This window comes from Pseudonaja textilis, chromosome 5 (assembly GCF_049901715.1).
Source record: "Pseudonaja textilis isolate UNSWEBS1 chromosome 5, rPseTex1.2, whole genome shotgun sequence".
NCBI classification, from domain to species: domain Eukaryota; kingdom Metazoa; phylum Chordata; class Lepidosauria; order Squamata; family Elapidae; genus Pseudonaja; species Pseudonaja textilis.
The window spans coordinates 16,773,957-16,801,950 of NC_141994.1; the positions used below are offsets into that span (position 1 = coordinate 16,773,957).

A 27,994-nucleotide genomic window follows, 5' to 3' on the forward strand; every position below is an offset into this window, starting at 1 on the left:
TTCCTGAAGATACCAGCAGGATTTTTTTTTTTCATATGGGCCATGCGCTGACAGTCTTGTAACCCTCTTGTGATCTTAGGCTTAGCTTGTGATCCTGAGAAACGCCAGTTATTTTTTGTAGAAATGTTCCCCCCACTTGGCTGCTGGGTACAACCTCAACTGTGACATATTTTCCCGTGTTTTGATGGGTCTGGTACCCTGCAGGCCTTCCTCCCACTGTCGTGGGCATTTGATGAGCAATGGGTTACTCTCCTCTGTAGACTGGTAGCTAGAAACCCTGTTCACACTCAAAGAGAATGGCAGCTATTTAGCTCCTGTGTAAAGCATCCATTCTTCTTGAATTTCACTCAGCCTTGCCAGGGTGTCTTCTTTTACACCCTTTGCCTCTGCTGGGAGTTGCCATTCCTTCTGGAATCACTTGTGACCAAGGCAATCTGAGCTGGCCGGTCAGTTTCTATCACGCTCCTCACCTCCTTTGGACGGGCAACACTTCCTTTCGGCAGGAGGCAGCCTTCTTGCTACAGGGTGCTAGTATGTCACCTCTGCTTTGTAAAAAACACAGGAAAACAGGAGGAGGTAGGAAAAAAAATATGACTGAATGCCTGCTTCTCTGTGGGTTAGCTGCATGAGGGAAATCTTGCAGATACCTGGGCCTTTCCTGGTTGGCATCGAGTCTGGTCTTTGCCATACTGGGCAAATGTACAAATGGGTTGTGGCAGGGGTGGGCTTTCAGACATTTTAGCAAAGGGTTCTCTGCCCAGTTGCTGGGTGGGTGCGGCCATGGTGGGCGTGGCCTAGTTGGCCTCCTGCACCATGGCACGGGGGGTATTTTTGCCCTCTCCGGGCTCCGGAGGTTTTCCTTGAGCCTCCAGGAGGGCAAAAACAGCGTCCCTGGCCTCCGGAGGCTCTCTGGAAGCTGGAAATGGGCCCATTTCCGGCCTTCCCAAACTACCAGGAGGCCCGTTTTTCATCTTTCCCAAGATGTGCATGCCCTGCACTTACCCGCATACAAAACAGGCCATACAATGGGGCGTCCTGGGAGGGGAGGGGCAGGGTGGGTGGGGCCAACCAGGAGTGGGATTTGGGGGTTCTCCAAACTGCCCAGAATCTTATCTAGGGCTTCTCACCTGGGTTGTGGGGAGAAAACATACTTGCATTTCTCTGCCTCCTCCCCTCCTCCCAGCTCACTCTAGGACGGTAACAAGAAGAGGACAGCTTTGTGTTGTGATTTATTTTTAGTTCCACATTCTTGATTCCGCTTCTGAGCATGGAGATTGCATTGGGAAATGCTGGGTGCCTGCTGCTGCTGTTTATATCGGGCAGAGACTGTTCGGAAGGAAAAGCTGAAAGGATTTTCACCTTTTCAACAATTGGCTGAAAAACGTGTCATTGTAAGAGATGTCGACCATCATTGGAAGTGATATAATGATGCACTGTTAAAGCAATGTGGATTATGGTCAGCTGTTTTTAAGTTGTAACTGGAACTATGTGATTTGGTGCCGAGAAGTTTACTGCTGTTTTCTTTTTACCTAATAGCAAATGAGGGTTGTTGGGTTTTTTTTTTTAATATCAGGTCATTCAGAAGTCTTGGACCACAGATCCTATTATCCCCATCTCACGTGGATAGTGGCTATGCAGGGTGTGATATTCCAGTCTAAGTCTGAGTATTTCTCACCTTGGGTAACTTTTAAGTTGTGTGGACTTCAACTCCTAGAATTCCTCAGCCCAGGGAATTCTGGGAGTTGAAGTCCACATCTCTTAAATTTGTCAAGATTGAGAAACACTAGCCTAAATTATCTGAAGGGTGCTTGGTTGGGGAAGGTGTCTACATAACCAATTAAGCCTACACAATTGGTTGGAAAGGAAATATCTGGTAAATACTTAGAATAAAATTGGGAGAGTAAAACAGGGGCACTTGGGTTGAAGTGGGAAATAAAATAAAATGTGTGATTGAAGCTTCACTTCTTTTTTATGTGCACTGTGGGCAAAACGCTGCCTTTTTTGATCTCCTCTCCACCAATGAATGTCTCTGATGCAGCATCCAGCCAGAGAGCAAAACCAAAGTAACATCATTTGATGCAGAGAAGTGACTCTTTCTGGGGAAAAAAAAAAAGGCCTGGAGGGTGGTAGCAAAACAGAAAGATTCTCCTTAAATCTTTTTTTTAAATGGTAGATGAAATAAACTTAAAAGACACATGGAGAGAAAGAAATGCTAAAACTAAACAATATACCTTCTATTCAAATAGACACTTATCATGGTCCAGAATAGATAAGATATGGATGTCAACAGAATTGTTAACTAATATTCAAGAAATAAATATTGAAACAAGTACTTGAGCAGATCACAGTCCAATGACAAATGGAAAGGACAAAAAAGAAGATCTAGATGGACGTTAAATAATACTATTTGAAAGGAAAAAGACTTCACACAGTGGATGGAGAAAGAATTGCCTTTTTTCTTTAGAGAAAACAAAAATGAAGTTACATCAATTCAGAATGTATGGGATACAATGAAGGCATATGTTAGACGCTTGATAATAGACTATACAAGGAAAAGGAATACTATGAAAAGATTAGCCTCTAAGGCCCCAGAGGATGAGCATAAAAGACTTGAAAAAGAGCTACAGAAAATGCCACAGGAAAAGGACATCAAGTTAAAAATGGATATAATTAAACACAAAATGGGTCAAATAGAAAACAAAGAATTAGCACAGAAAATTAGAGGTGCTAAACAGAACTACTTTGAAGACGCAAACAAAACAGGTAGGTGGTTAGCATACAAATTGAGAAAGGAGAAAGAATCAAGGAAAATATTGCAATTAATAGATGACCAAGGCCAAGTTTGCCATGGTAGCAAACAGAAGAAGGAAATCATTCGAGACTTCTATGGGAAATTATATATGCAAGAGAATATTGATGAGGAAAGAGTTAAACAGTACTTACAGAATGCTAATTTACCTCAGATACTTAAAGAGACTGAAAAAATGTTAGAAAGCAATATAACGATGATGGAGTTAACTGAAGCACTCAAGAAGCAAAATAATGGAAAGGCACCAGGCCCAGATGGACTTCCGGCTGAATTTTATAAAACATTACAAGAATCGTTGAATCTTCCAATTGCTAGAAGTTATGAATGAAGTTATGTTAAAGAAGAGGATACCTAAATCATGGTCAGAAGCCTATATTACACTTATTCCAAAAGAGGAGGCCGACCCATTACAAATTAAGAACTATAGACCTATTTCTCTACTAAATGCAGATTATAAAATCTTTGCTTCAATATTGGCAGAAAGACATAAAAATATTTAAATAATTTTATCCATCCTGATCAAAATGGATTTCTGCCAAAGAGACAAATTAAAGACAATATGAGAGTAATCTTGGACACCTTGGAATACTACAAAGTACATCCTGAAAAACAAATGGCTCTGATATTTCTAGATGCACAGAAGGCATTTGATAATGTGAATTGGCGATTCATGTTATTATTGTTGGAACTGATGGGTTTTTCTAGAAAATTTATTCAAGCAATAGAAGCTATATACTATAAGCAAACGGCAAAGGTAATGATAGAGGGAGAACTGACAGACTATATCAATATAAGACAAGGATGCCCACTATCACCTTTGTTGTTTGTGTTAACTTTGGAAGTGCTAAACAGAAATATTAGAGATGAAAAGAATATAAAAGGAATGAAAATCAAAAAGGAAGAATTTAAACTGCAAGCATTTGCAGATGATCTGGTTTTCATCTTTGAAGACCCTTTAGAAACAGCATCAAAATTGATAGAAAAGATAGAGACATATGGAAAGGTGGCTGGTTTGAAAATAAATAAAGATAAGACAAAGATCTTGACAAAGAATATGCTATTAAGACAAAAGGAAGAACTGGCAGACCTATTGAAAATTCAGGTCACGAATAAGATTAAGTACCTGGGATATATTTGACAGCAAGATGTAGTACATTAAAAGAGAATAATTATATCAAACTTAAACAACAGATAGCACTAGATTTGGCGAAATGGGAAAATTTACAACTGTCACTAATAGGGAGAATTTCAACAATCAAGATGAATATATTACCCAGAATTTTATATTTTTTGAAACAAACAATTCTAATTAGGCTTGGAAAAGACTACTTTGAAGATTTAAATAAAATTGTGTTGAAATATATATGGCAAGGTAAGAAAGCGAGAATAAAGTTAAAACTTTTGCAAGATGTTAGAATTAGAGGAGGATTTGGTTTGCCTAATTGGGAGTTGTACTACCAAGCTACAAATCTGATGTGGGTTAAGGAATGGATAACACTAAGAAATACTAGATTGTTGACATAGAAGGACATGATTTGTTGTTGGGGTGGCATGCTTTTTTATGGTATAAAGGAACTAAAACAGGGCTATTTTCGAAGACATTATATACGGGAGTCTCTGTGGCTAAACTGGGAGAAGATTAAAAGACAATGTTATTTGAAAATTCCAGTCTGGTTATCGACTATTGAAGCATTTTCTTATCCTATAATATAGAAAAAGGAACAAACAGTTAGATATGGTGAAATATTGAATGAAAAGGGTGAACTTAAATCTATGCAAAAACTAGAGGAACAAGGTATAAAGATGAATTGGTTTTCATATGCGCAAATACATTCAAGGTACACTAAAGATTCTAAAACAGAAGGTTTCTATGATAAACTGACTGACTTAGATAAGATTTTGACAGTACTGATGAAAAGGTGATTAAAAAATTGTATGGATATTTATTGGAAATTAAACTAGAAGAAGAACAAGTTAAAGAAACTATGATTGCTTGGGAGAAGAATTTTGGATATGCGATTGATTTAGAGAAATGGCAAAAACTGTGGTCTCAAAATTATAAAATGACAATGTCAACAGCATATAAAGAAAATTTGTATAAGATGTTTTACAGGTGGCATTTCCCCCGACAAGAATAGCAAGAATGTTCAAGAATAAATCTGAAAAATTTTGGAAATGTCATCAGATACCTGGCTCATATTACCATATGTGGTGGACTTGTGCGGATGCTAAAAAATACTGGACTAAAATCCACCTGTGGTTGGAAAAAATGACAAAAAAACATATAGATTTGAACCCAGAGATATTTTTATTGGGAAGTTTACCTGAAATATATAGTAAAGACTTGAAATACCTGATTGTAAATGTATTAACAGCGGCTAGGATTGTATTTGCTAAAAACTGGAAAAATGAGAAAATACCATCACAGGAGGAAATCATTAAGAAAATATTGGAATGTGCTGAAATGAGTAGATTGACATTTGAAATTAGAGAACAAGAGGATAAAGAATTTTATAAAATTTGTGATCTTTTCTATCAATGGTTAGACACTAAAAAACAGTAATGAAATACGTAGACTTTTTAGAAAATAATAAATATATAAAGATGTACTTTTTTCTTATATTTACAAAATAATTTTAGGATAGATTTGGGACGATAATATGAACTGTTATAAAATAAACTAAGTAAATTATGATTATCCTGTAAAACATGAATGAATAAAACTGTAGTCAAATGATTGATTAATAATGATACTTGGTATTTAATTTTTGATTGACAATATGAGATCATATGCAATGTAATTGTAATTGAAGACTATGAAATGGAAGCACAAAACAATTTGTAAACCAACCGGCACACTGTATGTACACCTATGGAAGATAGCTTGATGTTTTTGTTTTGTTTGTTTATGTTTGTTTTTAAAAACCAATAAAATTAAAAAAAAAAGGATTCAAGCAGGATGGAGAACAGTCCATCTTAGTTCTGGTGTTTTCAGTTTTTGAGACTTGGCCTCCTTCAGCGCAGTTTTATTGTCCTGAACACAATAGTTGTTGCTTTACCAAAAGGCAAAAAGGCCTTTGTTTTTTTTAAATTTAATCTGGCATTTGTTTGAAGGCTGAGTAAGTTGAAAGGCCGATGCAACCAACAGGATTGATTCCGTTGGTCTCTGTCTTATTCTTTTTTTTTTTTTTGCAATAGTATTTTTATTTTTTGTTACAATAAAAATCAATGTGTGAACAGTGTGGTTCCGTAGTGTCTTACATTTCAATAAAAATATGACAATATTCCTCTTATTCAATAGTTTACAATTTTTCAAATTTGATATTAATACATATAATAATTAAATTATCAATCTTAATTATTCAATATTATAGTATGCTATTTTGGTTGGTCTCTATCTTATTCTTGAAGAATTCAGAAAAAGAATCCAGCTCCAGTTTGAAACTGGCTCACGTTTTGAAGAGGTGTTAGAAAACTTTCTGTTTAATCACTGGGTGCTAACTTCTCAGAGGCTTTTCTTTGGCATATGCAGTACGGCTGTTCCACTTCTGTTTTTACTAATTACAGTTATCGATCATTCATCATTTGAGACTCTTATAGTGAAATAGCTTTTCGCTCTTTCAATTGATTGAATAGCAAAATTAGACTCTCATGGCTTGTTCTTTCATTGTGTTTCAGTAAGAACAGAGGAAGATACATGAAATTAAAACAAATATAGTTTTAATAATTTGGAGGAATAACACAGATTGCTTAATACACAAACCCCTTTCATGTGCTGCCCCCTTGCATGCTTAGTTTGCAGTTTAAATTTTGCTCGTGTTTCAAGGTTCTAAAGATACAAAGAATTTTATGTGACTTGAAAGTAATATGCTTATTTAGTATCCTATGCCTGTCATTGAGTGTTGTACCTTATGATTTATAATTATCGTATTTTATGATTAGGTTCATGATTTATCACTTGTTTGTATGTACAGTTGAGAGCTTATGCACTGGAGACAAATTCCTTGTGTGTCCAATCACACTTGTCCAATAAAGAATTCTATGTTATTCTAGAAATGTTCAGTTCTCTCCACCAGATGAGAGCACAATGATTTGTTTGATTTAACTCTCCAATATATTATCTGAATTAGCTACAGTCACTTGAGGAAAAGAGGTAAAATAAAAACGGGGAAGAAAACCCTTCAAAATTTGCAGACTATGAAATAGTTATGGACTATAATGAACAGTTACCCTAAAAATTGGAGGTGCATAACTTCAGTCAGTCCGTTTAATCCAAGCAAAGAGAAATACAATCTATGAAGCATTTGTCTCCAAGTAGATCAAATTTTAAGCTATATGCAGTTATGAAATATTTTGAGCCTCTCCATTCTTTCAGTGTCTGATCTGCAAGAAGAAGGTAAAAATGCTATCAATGCTCCGATGTCCCCTGCTACAACCGATCTTCATCCAGAAGATACATTACTAGGTATGTATGAATGCAACATCATAGACTTATGATGGGAACAACTACAGCTTCCTTTGGATTTAGATTAAGTACCTTCTGAGCCTTACCCTGCCTGATACGAGTCTAATCCAGTATTTAATCCTGGGTAAAAATGCAGACTAGTGTCTAATATGGAAGTATGGCTAGAGAAATAGGAAGGTTTTTTTTTTTTTTCATTCTCCCTTTGCTTCCTATCTCTGTTGCCTTTGGAAAACTCCTGTTTTGAGGGTAACAAGAGTCAAGTCTTCTGCAAGCAACCCGGTGTCACATATCACGTGATCTGAAAGCCCAGTTCATCAACAGTGTCTTCTTCATGCTATTGTTGTCCCCAATTTGGGTCCCTGAGCCTGGTGCCAAAGATAATGATAGATTCCAGACACGAGGTGCAGGTTTTCTGATCGCTTTTTATTGGAGTACTCCAAGGAAAAGGGCTCCTGGACAAAATGCCAAGAACCAAGAATTAAATAAACTTTATACATTTTCACTAAAGGAAAAGACGGGACGAGGCAAAATAATAAGAAATATAATCTAATAAACATTTTAGTAATAATTCTACAATTTGTTCTATTGGTCTCTAGCTGTCCTTATTCCCAAGTCTTAGCTAATGAATGCCCTAGGAGTTACCTAATACAGATTTGATTTGCTGCAGGCCTTCTCTATCCCTAACTGTTAGCTGAGATCTGCAAGTTGGCTAACCCATGTTACTTTTATCAGCTTTCCAATGAGCTAGGATTGTTACAAGATTTACACATGCCTATCTCCTGTGGATAAGCATTCTTTGTTCTTGCCAGACTCCACAAGTACAGGTTTCCTGATTTACTTTGAAGTGTGTGCCATGATCTGGCTTTATTTTAACAGATGGCCCATCACTATGAGGCAACCAACACCATGTAACCCTTTGGGCAGTGCCTTTTTCAATCAGTGAGAATAGAGCTGGATGAGACCTTAGATGTCTTCTAATCCAATCCCCTGCTCAAGCAGTAGACCCTATACCCATGATGGCAAACCTATGCTGGAAGTGGCATGCAGAGCCATCTCTCCGGGCACACCAGATGTCGCTCAGGTTCCGGGGTGTGCATGCGCGCTGGCCAGATGGTCTTTGGGAGCACTGGAAATTGGAAGAGCAGTTCCCTAGGATGCGTGCTAGTCACCTGGTCTTCCGGGGTTTCTAACGCACATGAGAACACAAAGACCAGGTGGCCGGTGTGCATGTGCGTGCCAGGAGCTGCTCTTCTGGTTTCTGGTGTGTGCGTGTGTGTGTGCGTTTCAGTACCTGGTGCCTTTTTTGGTGCACGCACGCTCCTGTTTTTGGCACTTGGTGACAAAAAGGTTAACCACTACTGCCCTATACCATTTCAGACAACTAGCTGTCCAGTTTTTTCGAAAAAACCTCCAGTGATGGAGCACCTACAACTTCTGAAAGTTCCACTAGTTAATTGGTCTCACTGTTCTCCCCTTGATTAGTTTCCCATCCATTGTTTCTCATTTTGCCTTCTGGTGCTTTGGAAAATAAGTGGACTCCCCTCTTCTTTATGGCAGCCCCTCAAATACTGGAATACTGCTATCATGTCACCTCTGGTTCTTCTTTTCTCTAAACTAGCCATGCCCAATTTACTGGCAGATAATTAGATGTCCTCTTCTGGTTTATCAAATGACTACTTTTTGCCATTTATAAATCAGGTGGCAGCTGATGTCTTTTAATAGCAATGTCTGAAACAATGAGCCTGTGTTTGTGACACGATGGCTTTAATGAGGGGTTTCTTTTTGAAATTGCCAGAGGAAAATGAAGAACGTACCATGATAGATCCCACTTCAAAGGAGGATGCCAAGTTTAAAGAACTTATCAAGGTGAGTAGCACTATATAATATCAATAATATCTTTATCTTATTATCTTATCTGGATTGCTCTGTACATTTCTTGATAAGATTCCTTTTGTGCAAAAGATAAGATTCCTTTTGTGCAAAAGCATCACTCAAATAATTGTATGTATGTATGTGTGTGTCTGTCTATCTATCTATCTATCTATCTATCTATCTATCTATCTATCTATCTATCTATCTATCCTACCTATCTATCATCTTCCATATCCATCCATCCATCGATCTATCGATCTATCATTTTCCATATCCATCCATCCATCATCTTCCATGTCCATTTGTCCATCCATCCAGCCATCCATCACCTTCCATCTCTACCTACCTGCCTACCTACCTATCTTCCATATCCATCATTTTCCATATCTGTCTGTCTGTCTGTCTGTCTGTCTGTCTGTCTGTCTGTCTGTCTGTCTGTCTATCTATCTATCTATCTATCTATCTATCTATCTATCTATCTATCTATCTATCTAATTTGTGTGCTGCCCATCTTGTCCAAAGATGGCTCTGGGTGGCTTACAAACATTAAAACTAGGGCACATTTAAAAAAATAACAACGGTGATAAATAAAAAAAATGCGGAGAAGGGGAATACAAAGCATATGAGGAGGCCACTCAATCTCTCATTAGGTTATAGTGCTTCAGGATGTTTTTTTCCCTCTTAGATTATGCCTAATAAAAATGCAGTTTCATTTCAAATATAAATTGCATTTTTTTCATTGTAATATATATAACTTCCCAGTGCTTTGGGGATGGTCGGGGAGTTATACCACCACCCCATATGATAAAAATATTCCTCTTTATGACATTTCCAACAATCACTGCATTATTTTCTATCTAGATATTGATCAATTTGTATACCATCTGTAGAACATTTTTAGCCATTTTCTAAGTTGTAATTTAGCATAAATTTTATAGATTCAGTCTATAATTATTCCAATTGTTACCATTCTTTCATTATTTGCAAAAAATAAAAATGAAGGATTTATATCAATATTAATCACACATAGACTGTTTAGTGAGTGCTATATATTTATTCATATCAGAATTATGTAATTTATCAATTTAGATCAGTTTCTCTGACTTTATGAGAGAATTAAAAAGTAAAAGGTTAAACGTACAAAATAATATTAAACACATCAAATTTCTAAATAAATTTGTGGTTATTAAAAGCAACACAGGTAATCCTCGACTTCTGACCACGGTTGAGCCCAAAATTTCTATTGTTAAGTGGGACATTTGTTAAGTGAGCTTTGCCTCATTTTATGACCTTTCTTGCCACAGTTGTTAAGTGAATCAGTGCAGTTGATATGTTAGTAACATGGTTGTTAAATGAACCTGGCTTCCCCATTGATTTTTTCTTGTCAGAAGGTTGCAAGAGATGACCTTGAGACGCATCAATGGTTGTAAGTACGAGTCAGTTGCCAAGCATCTGAATTTTGATCATGTGTTCATGGAGATGCTACAAAGGCCGTAAGTGTGAAAAACGATCATAGGTCAGTTTTTTCAGCTCTGTGTAACTTTGAATGGTCATTAAATGAACTGTTGTAAGTTGAGGCCTATCTGCATTCAGTTGCTTTCCTCACAATATTCTTTAGACCATGGGTCTCCAACCGTGGCAACTTTAAGCCTGGAGGACTTCAACTCCCAGCATTCCCCAGCCAGCTGGGGGTTGAAGTCCTCATAGACGTGAGGCTGAGGAATGCTGGGAGTTGAAGTCCTCCAGGCTTAAAGTTGCCAAGGTTGGAGACTCCTGCTTTAGGCAGCTTGAATAATTTTTTGTCCTCTTTCATCATTGTTCAGGTCCTGATTGACTGGATAAATGATGTCCTGGTTGAAGAAAGGATAATTGTCAAACAGCTTGAGGAAGACGTCTATGATGGGCAAGTGCTACAGAAATTGCTAGGTGAGATGTTATGGTGAAAATGGCGGAGAAGGGAACTGGTCTGGATTAGGGAAACGCAGACTTAAATCGTAAAACTGGTGATGCTATATGGTGCTATTTGGCTCAGAGCAGGAAGCCAACCAGTTTAATACATCTGCTTATGATCCTCATGGTATCGCTGAGTCTGGTGTCTAATTTACTATCGGTAGTGTGGCAGCTGTTAAATCATCCAGGGGCAGTTTTCTACTCTGGACTGACCAACCCTGGTGCGAATGACCTGAAAGTGGCAACTGAAGCTCCCCTCCACATAATTTCTGGAGTATGTTATTCCTAATGTTGATTTTTTTGCTGCCTTATTCTCTAGGTCAGTGGTGTCAAACTTGTGGCCACCGGATGCGTCCCGCACTGGCCACGCCCAACCCCGGTTTAGCAAAGGGGGAAAAAAAATCGCGATATGTCACGTGACGACAATGCGATGACATGGGTTGGACACTCCTGCTCTAGGTTATCTTATAGGAGAGAGTTGGGTCCAGTGTTACTCAAGGGGCTTTGTAGAATGGGATTGTATGGGAGTAAGTAGACTTTCAGGGCTTCCTGTGCTAGTTTGATGGTAGTAAAGTAGAAGCATGTAGTTATGTTTTGCTGGTGCTAGGAGTGAGCCTCCAATCAGTGAATAGTTTTCCCAAGATTTTAAGATCTTTGGACAGGAGTTGTCTGCCACCTTCATTGTTTTTGTTGGACTGCTATGGCCAAATCATCAGAGTATCACGATTTGCACTTTGTCACTGGCATATCTAGTATATTTAAGTTGACTAATGTGGGTGCCATTATAGAGCCCTGTGAATCACCACATAATGGAAAGTACCATGCCTTGCGAGTGTCCTTACTTGCATAACTCAAACTAATACACACTGTTTAGTGTTTGTGTGAGTGTTAGCAAATGAAGCTTTTAATTAAAAAACCGAATAATAAAAATTGCAAATGTTCCCCTGTTTGTAGGTGACTTAACTCTCCACCACAATTGGGATTGGGAACTCTGTTGCTACATGAAACGGTCACTAATAAACTGTGCTTACACTTTGACTTCAGGTTTCCTTTGGTTTACCACCCTGGGAAGGTTTTAAATTAGAATAGAATTAGAATTAGAATGAATTAGAATTAGAATTAGAATTAGAATAGAATAGAATAGAATAGAATAGAATAGAATAACAGAGTTGGAGGTCTGTTAATAATAATAGAGACCTTGGAAGTCTTCAGTTCAGCCCCCTACATAGGCAGGAAATCCTATACCATTTCAAACAAATGTTAGCCAATCTCTTCTTAAAAGCTTCCAGTGTTGGAGCATTTAAATGTGAGGATTGTCTGCAAAGTTGCTTTTTCATCACCGTCATAAATGTGAATGGTCAATAAAGGAGGACTGCCGGTAGGGCCAAAGTTGTTGCAAAGACCTTCGTAAAGACCTCTGCCTTACCTGAACAATGTTGCTGAGCCACAGTGACGCAGTGATTGGAGTGCAGTACTGCAGGCTACTTCTGCTGAATGACGGCTGCCTGCAATTCGGCAGTTCGAATCTCACCAGGCTCAAGGTTGACTCAGTCTTCCCTCCTTCCGAGGCGGGTAAAGGACCCAAAATGGTTGGGGGCAATACACTGACTCTGTAAACCACTTAGAGAGGACTGTAAAGCACTGTGAAGCTGTATATAAGTCTATGTGCTATTGCAATTGCTTCTGATTATCTGTGTTTTCAATCTAGAAAAACTTGCTGGTCAAAAACTAAATGTGGCTGAAGTGACACAGTCTGAAATTGGACAGAAACAGAAACTGCAGACTGTCCTGGAAGCCGTCTATGATTTACTTCGACCTCATGGCTGGACGATCAAATGGAGCGTGGACCGTAAGCTTCAGGCTTTGAAAAGAATACTAAGAAAGCTACTGTGCCTTAGTATTTGATTGTCTTTCACTTTGAAGGTCCCAGGGGGTAAAAGATACCCCAAAGGGCAAGAATTGGAAGCATTGAAGCTCTATTGCTGGGCAATATCTCAGTGTTTCAAGATATAAATATGGGGATCCACCTCTTATTTTTATTTCATTCAGTGTTAGGAAAGTATATGAAAACTGTCGTACAATTAATACGGATTAGATGAGGTTGCTTTATTTGCATACATTAGCCTGGCTCTCTTCTTTAGTTTATTGTCATTGCACCTCATACAACAAATTTAAATACCACCTTCAGTGTACATTATGACTATGAAAGTAAACACAAGCACACATCCTTCACGTTCTGTACATTGATTTGAAAACCCCGAATATTGCATTAATATTGCACTATACAGTAGAATTCAATAGAGTTACTGCCCTGGGATAGAAGCTGTTTTTCAGCCTATTTGTCCTTGTTTTTATTATCCTGTACTGTCTGCCAGATGGTAATAGTTAAAAAAAAAGGATGCCCAGGATGAGATGGATTTTTGAGGATGTTTTGAACTTTCTTAAGGCAATGGGAGCTATAAAACTCTTCCAAAGAGGGGAGAGGGCAACCAATGATCTTCTGGGCAATGTTGTTGTTGTTGTTATTATTAATAATAATAACAATAACAACAACAACAATAACAACAACATCAAAACAGCAACACATTAAATATGTTTTTCTTGGGATCATGTCAGCTGCAAAGAGTTTCTGTTCAAGCTTAAGGAATATTTTAACAGGTTTCTGACAAGTGTCACACACAGAGGTTTCTTCAGGGGAAAAAATAGCAAAATCTGCAAAAATGGCAGTGCTGCGTCATGAAAGTAGCCACAGGTACAAAAGGGGTGGGACTTTGTGCCGTTGCACCTGCCATACACCTGAACTTCTGTATTCTGCAAATCACATTCACCTGTGGCTGCATTTTGGGCGCTCAGCAATCCAGTCACATTAATGGCCTTTTGCAGCAGCATTCCACAATCGTGTGACCGTGATTAATAAACTGCTTGGCAAAAAAAGAGAGACACTTCCAGCTTCTAGGAAAAACACCACATAGTGAATAACAGGGCTTAAAGACTCTGGCATTAGCTTTACGGGTGTGGCATTCATTTAACGATCACTGCAGAAAAGGTTGTACAATTGGGTCAGTCGTGTGATGACCTGCTTTAAGACTGTCACAACTTACGACCGTGATTCCCAGGCTCAGTTATGGTCGTAAGTCAAAGACTACCTGTAATGAAGTTTTTAGACCCATTTCCTGACCTGAATGGGCTCGCTCACTCCTCCCTATTTCTGCCTGCATTCTTTATGAATGTTTCCCGTGCCATTCTCGATTTTACTGCATCAGAATGAGAATGAGGAATAGATCCGAGTGTTTTGTTTTGCTTTTAAAACTTATCCAGACCTTTTTAAGAGGCAATGGAGATGTAAAAGCTGGGAAAATGAAAATATTTAGAGCGTCCCCATCACATGTGACTTGGCCAGCTTTCCTAATCTGCAAAGCTCCCCTTCTGCCCACAGTAGCAAAAATAAATATTAGCATGCCTCTGTCCTGATACAGCCTGGCTTTATGCCATTTGCAGCTACCAGGAACTTATGACATTTTATGTCTCAGAATAGTACCTGCAATAAGGGGTATTGCTCAGAGGTGGTATTCAGCAGGTTCTGACCAGTTCTGGAGAACCGGTAGGCCCAAATTTTAAGGACCTCCTAGTAGGGAGTTGGGTTGCGTTGCAGAAATGGGCTTGGCTGTAGCAGCAGCAGAAAGGAGCAGCGGAAAGGAGGTCCACAAAGGAGAGATGGAAGAGGCAGAATGGGGCATGTCTTTCTCCGTCCCAAATTTGAGCCAAAGTGAAAAGAAAAGCAGCTTGAACAGAATAAATCTCCTTCCAGTTAGATGTGATTAACAAGGGTGGGAGGAAGCCCCAAAAGATGTAATGAAGGAGAGGCTCTCTTAAGATTTTCCTGGATTTACTTTTGTGTATGACAACTGCAGTGAGATGATTATATGCTCAAAGGGGAAAAGACTCAACTTTACCCACAATAGACAAATGGATGGTGAACAGAACTTGCTGAGATGGTCAATTGGCAGGTTTAATTAAGAGATGATCTAAATTTCATGCTGATTAGAAAACCCTTATTGACTTTGCATGATTCAGAAAAAAAATGAAAGTATGATATATTTTTTTGATGTTTAGGGGAAAAATAGATTTTAGAAAAAAATGTAAGAATGTAAGAATAAGGGAAGAGGTTAATTTACACTTATAACTTGTACAAGACAATCGGAACTCATTTCTTTACAATTTTTTTCTGCACTTTTAGCTTGTTCTTATTTGTTTTTCTTTTCTTCTCTCTTTTTTCTTACTTCTTGTTAGTTTTTATTCTTTTTGAAATGTAGACAGACAGCTAGATATAGATAAATATTGTGTAGATAGACAGATATAGATATAGAAAGATACTGTGTTGATAGACAGACAGACAGATGTAGATAGATACTGTGTTGACAGACAGACAGACACTGTATATAGACAGATAGAAAGACAGGCAGATAGATAGATATAGATAGATACTCTGTTGATAGACAGATAGAGACAGACAGACAGACAGACATAGATAATCAAAGTTTTCCTGGAGTGGAATTAAACAGGCTTCCACCTGGAAACAGCCCAGTCTGTTCAAATCATCCCATGATGACTTCTTGGTTTCCTTCTTCAGTGATCCATGGCAAGAACCTGGTGTCCATCCTCCACCTGCTGGTGGCTATGGCCATGCATTTCCGGGCTAATATTCGGCTTCCTGAACATGTTTCTGTGCAAGTAGTTGTTGTAAAGGTAGGTTTAGCCAAGAAAGAGTTTTAAGCTTTCCATGCATGTGTTAATTAAGCTATGTAGTACTATACAAAATATAAAAATCAAACCCTCGCTTCAAATAGATTTGTTTAAAAAATCATTTTTAAAATCTAGACAGATGCCAGTAGTTTTGGGACAGTGGTGAATATATATGTAGCTCGGGTGTAATATGAGGATAGAGGTTCGTTCTCCAAGCTTGTGGGTTGGTTTCCGAATTTCGTGACCAGCCTAGCTAACATCTTCAGTGGAATTTAGGTGATGTCATTGTCGATGTTTTTCTGCTTATAAGGGCTTCGTGTGGTCAGTAGGTCAGGTGAGGGTCAGGTGAGGGTTTTGGGACCCTGTTCCTCTAAGTCAGGGATGTCAAACTAGGTTTCATTGAGGGCCACTTCAGGATTATGTTTGATGTCGGGGTCTAGGTGGGCATGGCCATGGTGGGTGTGGCCAGCTCGACATCACTCGTGTTGGGGGTGCCTGTGGAGGCCTGAGTGCTCTGTCAGCGAAAACGGAGTCTCAAACTCCGTTCTCGCTGGCAGAGGATTGTAGGAGGCCATCGCAGCCAAAAATGGCGGCCCTCCCAAGCTCTGTTTTCACTGACAAGAGGGTTGCAGCAGGCCATCGCAGTTGAAAACGGTGCCCGTCCTGAGCTCCATTTTCGCTGGCAGAGGCATAGCAGGCCAGTCCTTTGCTGCTTCCAGAGCAACCCTGCGGGCCTGATCTAAGCACTCCATAGGCCGGATCTGGTCCACGGGCCTTTAATTTGACACCCCTGCTCTAAGTAGTGAGTCACCAATCCACCAACACATTCCTTGTTCTCTTTGGGGCAATTATTTCCACCATTGCAGCTTCACTCTTCACTTTTCTACCACATTTTGTGGACATCCTATCTGTCCGCCTGCTCACCTGTCTGTTTGTCTGCCCATCCCTCTCTCCATCCATCCATCCATCCATCATGCTATGCTAGTTTTGTGTTGGTGAGGTTTGTTCTTTGGACCCTTTCCTCTGCTACATCAGCAGTGCTGCTACAATAAATGGTCTGGGTCAATCTGCAGTTTGTAATGCTTGTACACCAGTGGGGCAGATTAATACCTCTTTCTGCTTTGAAAGTTTGCTTCTTATTTAAAGTTTGTCCAGATGTGGGTGAGATTTTTTTTTTTTTTTTTGCTGAAGGCAGAAAAGTGTATCAGATTGTCTCCTGCCTTTTAACGCTTCTATTAATTCTATTGGTTTGAGATAAAGGAGAACTAACTCTTTTCTAATTCTGCTCCTAGTTAGCAAAAATAACACAATCACTTCTTGTAAGATGTCAGTCTTATGTATTCTTCAGTTACTTCTTTCAGCATTTCACTAGTTCTCACTTTGATTTTCTTCCAGAAGCGAGAAGGGTTACTCCAGACGGCCCATGTGACCGAGGAGATCACTACTACAACTGAGTGAGCACCGTGTTTTTACTGCTGTGTGCACAAAGTTGAGCTCTCCATGTTACTTCAGTTTGGTTGGCACATAGAATTATTCTCTGAATGATATTTAAGCTACAGAGGTGGTATACTCTAATTGGTATTGTGGGGAAAATGTTTCTTTTTTGAAATGTTTGAACTGAGACGGAATTTTTGAAAGGATGAAATAAGAATATGCGATGACATTGCAAACCTGACAGATAAAAACTATTAAGTACATGGAATCTGAAGATATGAGAGTTATTTAAAGTCTAAGGAAATAGGTTAAGAAATGAATTGAACATTGATAAAATAAGCTGGAGAAAAGTATTTGAGAAAAACGATAGAAAATATGTAAGATAATGATAAGATATGAAATTACATGTGAAATATGGGTATGTAATTAAAGTCATGTTTGTATATAAATGGGAGAACCTGGAACTATGCTGTTCACTAAAAAAGATATTTTTAAAATGTGGAAAACTGAATAAAACTTCATTAGAAAAAAGAATTATTCTTTGGAATCCGATCAGAAAGTCCCAAAGGTGCTTTTTTCAGGAGGCAACTGGACTTTCTTGTTTTTCTTTGAAGACGTTTCGCTTCTCAACCAAGAAGCTTCTTCAGCTCTGACAGGATGGTGGGGAATGGAAGGATTTATATTCCTTGCAGACAGCTGGCCATTTGCATCCTTTTAGAGGGGCATTGAGGCCACTTGGAGGTTTATCTGTGTCCTCAGGGCCACCTCAGTGATGAATGGTGTGGGAGTAGGAATGGATTTCCAGAGGAAAAGTTGCAGACAACAGGAAGCAGGAGCACTATTGATGTGCTAGGAGATTTTACTTTCAATATTGTGATATTTTGGGGGCAGTGATCTCTCTCTCTGGTCACCCCCACCTGCTGCTTTCAAACTGAAGAGAGTTTGAGGAGCCATTTGTGAAGTGCCAAAAAATGCTGTGGGGAGAGAGGTTTGGGAGGCGGGGGGAATGCTAAAATTTGTTCTAGAATTTTCTGGAACAAATCAGAAAAATGCCCTCAGCAATGTGGACAGCAATTCTGTCTGGCTTGAAAAGCTCTGCAAGGCTAAAAACATCAGAGTATGAAAAGCAGCCTCTTTGCATGATTCCTTAAGAACTATGAACATTAGGAAGCCATTAATTTTTTTTTTAAACTTCTTGTTTCCAGAATGATGATGGGAAGGTTTGGTAAGTAAAAGATTTTAACTTGGAAAATAAAAGTATCTTGAGAGCAAGATGCAAGGAACTGACATTGTGGCTTAAATTGTAGCTTGAACTCTTCAAGCTTAATGATATGAGACATTTATCATTATAAAGTATTAAGCATTTTGTGTCTAAGTTGGTGGTAGTTTTGCTCAGTCCAGTCCAGTTTTCAAGCTGGGGACAAATTTCTGGGCTTCTTAATCAGCATGCTGGCCTACTGGTCTAATCCTGACAAACCTAGGATACTGTATTGACCCAATTGGAAGATAAGGGTTCCTGGAGGGGGTGTGAGAGAGAGAGAGAGAATGTAGTTTTGTGCTTTTTTAAAATTTATTTTTATTTTTAATTATGTGAATACAACAATACCCAACTTATCCTTGTTATACATACATTTTACTTCATCATTTATAATCTTATTAAAATATTTACTAATTAATCTAATCATCACTACTATTTTGACGTTGTCTTCTATTATATAACCATTTATAAAATTTATGTTTTATAATATTTAGATAATATTTGTCTTTTATTTCTAAAGTTAACCTATCAGATTAGGCACACACTATAATTTTGTGCTTTTGTGTGTGAGAATGGTTTGTGTGTCCAAGAGAATGGCTGCTATTTGCAGTTGTAGAATGAATTAATTTGATAAATGGGATGTTACGTTTTACAGGCAATTAAATTTAATCAGTAGTTGTTAATTCAAGTAAACACTTATTTTCCTGGAGTCTGCTGTTTTGTGAGCCTGTGCCTTCTGACACATATCTATGTACACATATCTCTATACACACAATACACATATAGAAGTATAGGCTTACATACAGATAGATGTACACATTTATAAGGAGGAAAAATCCACTGGATTTGGTTGGGAAGCAAGATAGCATAGAAGATTTTTGTCTTGTGTTTATGTTTATTTATTCTCTTAGAAAATAATGTCATTTTAAATTTAAAACCCTTTTCCTTTTAGATAAATTTACCATGTCTAGTCATGTTTTCATATTATGCTGTGAATTCTCACTATTTTAACAAACCTTTCTTTTTCTCTTTTAAACCAGAACGAGATGCTTTTGATACACTCTTTGACCATGCTCCAGATAAACTAAGTGTGGTGAAAAAGGTAAAATTGTGTTTAATGAGCCTCTTCACTGCTTTTGTTTACTGCGGGATGCTTGGCTTCCTTGGTGCACTGAAAAAGACCAATTTATGCAACTTAATGAAGAACAGGATAGCTAGACTCCTAGGATGCAGTAGAGGTAGTTGTTGTGGTTCGCAGTGCAGACGGCAGCAGAATCGGACAGTGGGGAAGAACGGGGACCAGTCAGGAAGTCTGTAGAGGACTTGGACAAGGGTCCTGTGTCCGATGTAGAGATGAGGACAGGACCATCCAAGTGCAGTTTTGAATGCAGGGTCATAAGATTTTTGTGGAATTTAATGGCTGAGAGTAATGGGGTATTTACATTTTTAAATTGTATAGAGATTATTGTATGGTCTGTTGTGTTTAATTTTATTTTTCTTTCAATGGTGTTGTCCAGTTTTACTTGTGGAAGAGCACCTCATTTCGTTGCACCCGCTTGCGAGTGTAATGACAAATAAATTCTTATGTTTTATGTCTTATGTCATTTGGGAATGGTGTCCTGACTCTGAAGCCTCTGGAGTCTGGCAGCAGCGAGGCAGAGGAACAAGGGGAGCCTGTTCCCAGTGCGTGTGTGCGCAGAGCTGCCAGAAGGCGAGAGCAGCTGAAACAAAAGGGGCGACTCGGGAATAAGGTTGGGGGGTGATTGCCCCTCCCATAAGGTATAAAAGTCAGGCCAAGGTGACTAAACCTTTGCAGGAAGCAAAGTAGTTCAACTGGTTCAGAGTCTTCCTTGAAGCTCTTTGTACTTCGATTGGGTTTTTTTTTTTGTACTTCAGTTGGTTTCCTTTCTAGTTCATTTGATCCTTCTGTTTTTGGCAGCACTTCACAGAACTGAAAGGTGTGTGCTTATCTTGGGGGACTGTTTGAGATTAATTCCAGCTGGGAATGAAAACAATTCCCAGCGTTGCAATAAAATAAGTCTTGTTTTTGAAATAAGAGTGTGAGTAATTATGGTTTAGGAAGCCTAGGTCAGAACAGTAGTCCTTGACTTACAGGAGCTTGTTTAGTGACTGTTCAAAGTTACAACAGCACAGACAAATGTGACTTATGACTGTTTTTCACAGTTACGACATGACGCATCCCCATGATGATGAGATCAAAATTCAGATGCTTGGCAACTGGTTCATACTTATGACCATTGCTGTGTCCCAAGGTCCTGTGCTCACCATTTGCGACCTTCTGATGAGTAAAGGCAACCAGGAAACCCAGTTCACTTAACAGCCGGGTTCCTAACTTATCAACTGCAGTGATTCACTTCAACAACTGTGCCAAGAAAGGTTGTAAAATGGGGCAAAGCCCGCTTAACAAACGCCTCACTTAACAGAAATTTTGAGCTCAATTGGGGTTGTAAGTCGAGGACTACCTGTGGATGACTGCCAAGAACTCAGAATCTCGTCCCTTTAGGTTGCTATTTTAAATAGAATAACATTATCCAGGGTTGAGCTCAGCTTTAGAGTAACCTTGTCCTCAGTGCTGTACCTGTTCATGGGAATAAGCATGTGGAATATTATTAAACTTCTTGGGTAGTTGTTTGAAACTTGTTTCAGTTCCCCTAAATTCCAAATATTATAAATTTTGTACAACCCTACAAGGGGTTGTACAAAAGAGGGAGGGGCAGAGTGATGCAAACAGCATTATGGGATCGTGAGGTGAACCCTACCCTTTTTCTATATGCATCACTCTGCCTAAGGTAAAACTTCTGCTCCTTGTAATAAAACTGAGATCTGATGTGCAGGTCCTAGCAAATGAATGGAAGGCTTGAATGAATTGTTTCCCTGAAAATAAGACTGGGTCTTATATTAATTTTCACCCCAAAAGATGCAGTAGGGCTTATTTTCCATCTAGGTCATATTTTGGGGGAAATACGAAACTAAAATGCATCCATCTGGCTGGCAATCTTAACTGGGGCTTATTTTTAGGGTAGGGCTTATATTACGAGAATCCTGGAAAAAGAATCAGGCTAGGGCTTATTTTCTGCTTGGGTCTTATTTTCCAGGAAACACTGTAAATAGTTAAGTTATTTTTTTTTAAATTGAATATTGGTTGGATATTTATTTCTCTAATCACTGTGTTCTTCTCCGTTTTTCAGTCCTTGATCACTTTTGTAAACAAACACTTAAACAAGCTGAATTTGGAGGTGTCGGAATTAGAAAGCCAGGTAAGACATCTAGGAACAATACTGGATATTTATACTCCAGTTATTTGGATCAGTAATAATAGTAAGAAGCTATTGATGGCCCATTTGAAACTAGTTTGGTTACCAGCTTATTTGGTTGCTTATGTCCCCAAATATGGAAGGGAGATTTTCAGAGGAGGTCTTTCCATTTTGGAACTGAACATTACTTTGCTTTTAATCTTTCTGCAAAAAAAAAAAAAAAGCTGGAAAGGTAAGGAGACTATTGAACAGACTATGGGATGCAGTTAGGGTTTTTTTTTGGTAGAAGTGTGGAAGTGGTTTGCCATGGCCTTTTTGTCAGAATGCTCTTCCACACCCAATAGCTCTCTGCTGTAGGATTTCCTGGTGGTCTCCCATCCAAATTTTAACCAGGCACAATTGTGCTGAGCTACCACCTGATCCCCAACAAAACAAAACAAATCCAGCAGGCATTTGTGTTGCTATTTCACTGTGCATTGTTCCTAACATTCAGTGGAATTTTTTTTACATAAAAAGTTCCAAAGATGAACTGTGTCTCTATGGCGTATGGCAACAAGGTATGAGCCAGCAGTGTCCTGCAGCTGCCAAAAAGGCTAATGCAGTCCTAGGTTGCATTACTTGAGGGATAGTTTCAAGATTGTGATGACCCAGGGTGGGATACAAAACAAACACAGTCACAGAAAACAGGTGAAGCTTTGCTTCCAAGCTTCTTGACAGAAGACAAAAAACTCCCACACAAACAGTTACAAGAAGAAGGAAAAAAGCAACAAAAACCAAGCAAGATAAGGGCTGGAGGACGTCCACAGATAACACACATTGGGAAGGACGCCAAACTCAGAGAGAAACCATAAACTAGAGATATTTCCACACTTTGTTTCTAGCATTCACCAATATGCAGGTCCATCCTCTTATCCAGTTGTTACAGCTGCAGCCCATGAAGAGAATCAAGGCCCTGTCCTCCCGAATAGACCATGTCTCTCCCTTATCCTCTCCTCCCTGTGTGCCCTAGGATGGAGAGGGGATGGGCCTGGGTCCTCCTCTGACTGCCCAGCCGGCCTCTGCTCTTCCCCAGCCTCCTCCACAACCTCCGGAGCCACATTTCCACTCCCCGTCGGCTGTTTCTCCTCTCCCTCAGAGTCAGTCTCCATCAGGGGCATGACAAAGATCATGTGAAGTGATAGTACCACTTTATACCATACTAGTGAGGCTGTCCTTGGAATATTGCATACAGTTCTGGTCGTCACGTTATTAAAAAAAAATTGTGGAGACCCTAAAATGCGTCCAGAGAAGAACAACAAAGATAACAAAGTTTATGGAGGCTAAACTGTATGATGAATGATGGAGAGAACTAGTACGTCTAGGCCAGAGGTCTCCAAACTGGCTAGAGAATTCTGAGAGTTGAAGTCCACAAGTCTTAAAGTTGCCAAGTTTGGGCCCCCCTGGTCTAGTCTAAAGAAGAGAAGGATTAGGGCTGGTATGATAGCAATCTTCCAGTATTTGAGAGGCTGTTGCTGAGAAGAAGGGGTCAACATATCCTCCAAAGCAGTGGTTCCCAACCTTTGCTACTTGGTGGCCCAGTGTTCTGACTCACGCCCTTTTCCGACAAATCAAACACAATTCAAAAAGAACAGAAACCTTGTAATGCTTTTACAAAATAATTAGCTGTGATAAGCACGAGCCTTGCCAAACAGAGCGAGCCTTGCCAAAAGATAACAGACAAGAAATAATTTGCAAAATAAGAATCTTCAAATACAAACTCAGGATACTGGAATGTCCACAAAGCTGTAGTTTCAAAACGTCTTTGCCTTCTGCAAAGAAGGTTAGTGTCAGCTCTGAGATTCAGCTGCCAAGAAAGGAATGGAAGGGGGGTGGAGGAGTTCAAAAGTTCAAGGTTATGCTGTATGTCGCATTAAAAAATTCCAGCTGCATTTAATTGGTTCTCGTGATTAATGAAGTGTAGAAGTGGGAAGAGAGAAGGTGGATTTTGTGAAACGCGCTGAAAATGACTTTCGCTTTTGGAAATGCCATAGAAGCACCAGAGCTGTTCCTAATAAATCAGCTGGAGATTATACTTGTCTTGGAGTGATTGATTACCATGGAAAATTTCTGGATGCCTAACAGTTTCACAGCTGGCTTTTATCTTCTTGAAGGACAGGCCATTACCTTGCAGCCTTACTCCTGAGTGGCCCGTGCTGATGTAACTGCTCTTTCCTACCAGCAATCCTGCACTCACATGCACTTGGCACAGGCTCCTCGGGAACCTCCTCCTCATTGCTGCCAGCCCCCACAATATCTGAAGGCAGCAGTTCACTGCCTAATGGTCCTGGCTCCTCATCTGAGTCCTCGCTCTCCACAGCCGTCCGCACCTGCTGCCGGCTAACCACAACACCCAGCTGGGGAAGGGAGAGAGGTGAACAGGGCCTCATGAGTGGCGGGCCGACACACGCGCGCTCAGTTCCACTTGTGGGAGCGGCAGCCTGGTGAACATTTGTGTGCACACTGGCCCACCGCTCGTGCGGCCTGGTTCCACATAGGCCCTGGCTTGGTAGTGGGCCGCAGCTCATAGGTTGACATCCCCTGATCTAAAGCACCTGAGGGCTGGATCGGAAGTCACGGATGGGAGATCATTAAGAAAAGACCCAACCTAGAACTAAGGAGAAATTTCCTGCCTCCAGAAGTTGTTGGTGGTCCATCCTGGAAATTTTCAAGAAAATGGGACAGCCATTTGGTAGAGGGTCTCCTGCTTGAGCAGCGGGTTGGACTACAAGACCTCTAAGGTTCCTTCTAACCTATTACTCTGTGTTCTAAATCAGGGGTCCCCAACTACCAGTACTGGTCCGTGGATCATTTTTTACCGGGCTGCAAAGCTTGGATGCCGCCATCTTGTTTCGGGTTTTTGGTTGGAAAGTGCTTCTGGGTTTTCAGTTGAAAAGCAGCGTTTGGGTGCTCACGCCTTAGTTACGTCGAAGGGGGGCCTTCGAACAAAGAGCCATCCCGATGGCGGTGGAGTCTTGCGTTACTCAGGTACCGGTCCGTGGAAGAATAAATAATCGTGAAACCGGTCCATGGTTCAAAAAAGGTTGGGGGCCACTGTTCTAAACAAGTACCATTGCACTCTTCTGCCTCTGACAGCTCAAAGGCAAGTTTGGGAGGCTTTGCAACTGGATGCCAGTTGAAATCTGAATGGGAATTGATCAATTCTTGGGGTCACCTGGGAACACTTTGGGAATTCTTCTAGACAATCCTCTAAAGCAGTGTTGGCAAACCTTTTCGGCACCAAGTGCCAAAACGGGAATGCGCGTGGGAGCACCTGAAACGATAAGAGCAGCTCCCTAGTGCAAAACTGAGCTTCTGGTTTCTGGGGCGCACATGCGCACCAGCCAACTGATCTTTGCGCACACATGCACGCCAGAAAACGGAAGACCAGGTGTGGCCAGCACGCGCATAACCAGAAGCTCAGGTGGCCATATTGGCTGGAAGATCTTCAGCCCGGTGAGGTTCTGCTGCCTCTTGATTCTCATCTTCATATCTGGCCCTTTTTCTCAGTTTGCAGATGGCGTCTACCTGGTGCTCCTGATGGGTCTCCTTGAAGATTATTTTGTTCCTCTCCATCACTTCTTCTTAACACCTGAAAGTTTTGATCAGAAGGTGAGCAGTAACCAGATTGGGCATTTTATTTATTTATGAAAATTTATATGACCGCCCAGCTCTATAGAACTGGTCCGAACCGGTAGAATTCCAGCCCTGGGTATGTGTGAGAGCGTAGCATTGAAAGAGATCTAAAACTAAATAGTTTTGCCTCAACTAGCAGCAGCACAAACTGATCAGCCTCTTTCTCCAGAGATGCAAATTCTGATTGCTGCACATTGAGAAAGAGATGTTTGCAAACCCTTCTTTTTTAACAAGTCCCAAATAAGTCTGTTACATATTGGAGCGGAGGGAATAATGCATTCGTGTCAGAGATTGGGAAACTATGCATTTCTGTACCCAAGGCACTGGGAGATCTTTTGTCACTGCACTAGGAACAATATCCTGCTGCATTCAGAATGCTCCAGAAAAGGTGAAAATTTGGAATTTCCTTGATGCTGGTGCAATGCCTTGTACGACCAGCAGGAGGCAGCAATCATGAATGAGAACCAAGCAAGAATTGGAAAGTGCAATTAACCTTTTAAAATCACCATTAATTCTAAGAGGGAGAATGCATTTTCTTGTTTATATCGCCCCAACTTACATCGCTATCGGATGGTTTTAACTGAATTGTTTCCTACTGTGCCAATGTAATCCTTAATAAACTAGTTCATTAAAAAGAGCGAGAAAGAGAGAGAAAGAGAAGGAGTTGTAGAAAACTATTGTCCTGTCACAAGGAAAGTTTTTTTGCCACCCACATGCATTTGTAAATGTCATTCATCATCTTCAGTATCATCCTGATTTTCTGTATTTGGGGAAGGGTTCCTTCCAAATTGTGCTTCTGATCTCATTCTGACCTCCAGAGTGATGTAACCGGCCTGCAACAAATTCCTTTTCAATGTGATCCATGTTTACCTGAAGGGAACGCAACCTGGAACGTAAGAGCCCCCCCAGAAAAGTAGACAGGAAAAAAAATTAAGGCAGTTAACTGCCCGGTCCGAGAGTCTGTCTAGTTATGACACGCGTTTCTTTTAAATGGATACAGCTTCAGTTGCATCATTGCTGCCACCATTTTAACGTTTTTTTTTAACCACACCCTGCAAACAGACAATAGAGAAATGGAATGCATTTAGGTGAGCCTAAGCCAAGTGTTTTTCAACATTGGGAACATTTTCATTTTAAGATATGTGGACTTCAACTCCTGGAATTGTGTTAAATTTATGTTTGCCAACAAAGAAACAAAGGGTGACTTTTATAGATCTGTTTCAAGCTATTTAGCTCTCATCAGCTAGCCATAGCCTTCTTGGATTTGAACCTGTAGACCAGGTTGCCCTGATTAAAAAAAAAAAACTTAACTCCTAGAATTGCTCAGCCCAGAGAATTCTGGGAGTTGAAGTCCACACATCTTGGCATTCCTAACAGTTGAAAAACACCGGCACAAGTTACAGATAACAGATAACAGATAATCAGAGTTGGAAGGGACCTTGTAGGTCATCTAGTCCAACCCTCTGCCCAAGCGGGAGACCCTACATCATTTCTGACAGATGGCAGTCCAATCTCTTCTTGAAAGTCTCAAGTGATGAAGCTCCCACAACTTCCGAGGGCAACTTCTGTTCCATGGGTTGATTGTTCCCACTGTCCGAAAGTTTCTCCTTATTTCCAGGTTAAATCTCTCCTTGTCCAGTTTCCATCCATTATTCCTTGTCCGCCCTTTGAGTGCTTTGGAGAACAGCTTGACCCCCTTCCTCCTCTCTGTGGCAGCCCCTCAGATTTTGGAAGACCGCTATCATGTCTCCCCTGGTCCTTCTCTTTACTAGACTAGCCATGCCCAGTTCCTGTAACCGTTCTTCATGTGTTTTAGTCTCCAGTCCCCTAATCATCCTGGTTGCTCTTCTCTGCACTTTTTCTAGAGTCTCAACAGCTTTTTTATAATGTGGTGAACAAAATTGGATGCAGTACTCTAAGTGGGGTCTTATTAAGGCTTTATAGAGTGGTATTAGTACCTCTCTTGATTGTATCCCACTGTTAATACAACTTAGGATTGCATTAGCTTTTTTGGCTGCTGCTGCACACTGCTGGCTCATATTCAGCTGGTTGTCCACTAAGACCACAAGATCCCTCTCACAGTTACTGCTACTGAGCCTGATTTCACCCAGTCTATATGTTTTTGGTTTTTCTTGCCTAAGTGTGGGACTTTATTTTTCTCTACACTGAATTTCATTTTGTTGGATATGGCCCAGTGTTCTAGTCTGTCAAGATCCATCTGGATCTTGAGCCTATCTTCTTGGGTGTTAGCTATTCCTGCTAGCTTAGTATCATCTGCAAATTTGGTAAGTTCCCCTTCTATTCCCTCATCTAAGTCATTAATGAAGATATTGAAGAGTCCTGGGCCTAAGACGGAACCTTGTGGCATTCCACTGCTTACTTCCTTCCATGTAGACTTAGACCCATTAAGGACTACTCATTGAGTACGGTTTGCCAGCCAGTTGCGGGTCCATCTAGTGGTGGTGAAGAACATAAGGTTTAGCCTCTCCTTGCCATTGGATGGATTCAGTTCATGA

General features: G+C 40.0%; 1 protein-coding gene across 5 annotated transcripts in view; it reads left to right on the forward strand.

The window, feature by feature from the left end:
* LOC113437573 (beta-parvin) overlaps window positions 1-27,994 on the forward strand; it is a 52,107-nt gene that overhangs the window by 21,306 nt on the left and 2,807 nt on the right. For 3 of the 5 annotated variants that reach the window (XM_026702654.2, XM_087934192.1, XM_026702646.2), the window contains exons 2-11: window positions 7,185-7,274; window positions 9,070-9,140; window positions 10,970-11,072; window positions 12,805-12,945; window positions 15,727-15,842; window positions 17,235-17,293; window positions 18,479-18,498; window positions 19,572-19,633; window positions 21,741-21,809; window positions 25,353-25,454. In XM_026702654.2, the coding sequence (XP_026558439.1) occupies window positions 7,185-7,274; window positions 9,070-9,140; window positions 10,970-11,072; window positions 12,805-12,945; window positions 15,727-15,842; window positions 17,235-17,293; window positions 18,479-18,498; window positions 19,572-19,633; window positions 21,741-21,809; window positions 25,353-25,454 (833 nt within the window). Of the gene's footprint in view, window positions 1-425; window positions 577-1,372; window positions 1,392-7,184; window positions 7,275-9,069; window positions 9,141-10,969; window positions 11,073-12,804; window positions 12,946-15,726; window positions 15,843-17,234; window positions 17,294-18,478; window positions 18,499-19,571; window positions 19,634-21,740; window positions 21,810-25,352; window positions 25,455-27,994 lie in introns of those variants that run through there. The other 2 variants (XM_087934191.1, XM_087934193.1) reach the window with 2 other exon arrangements.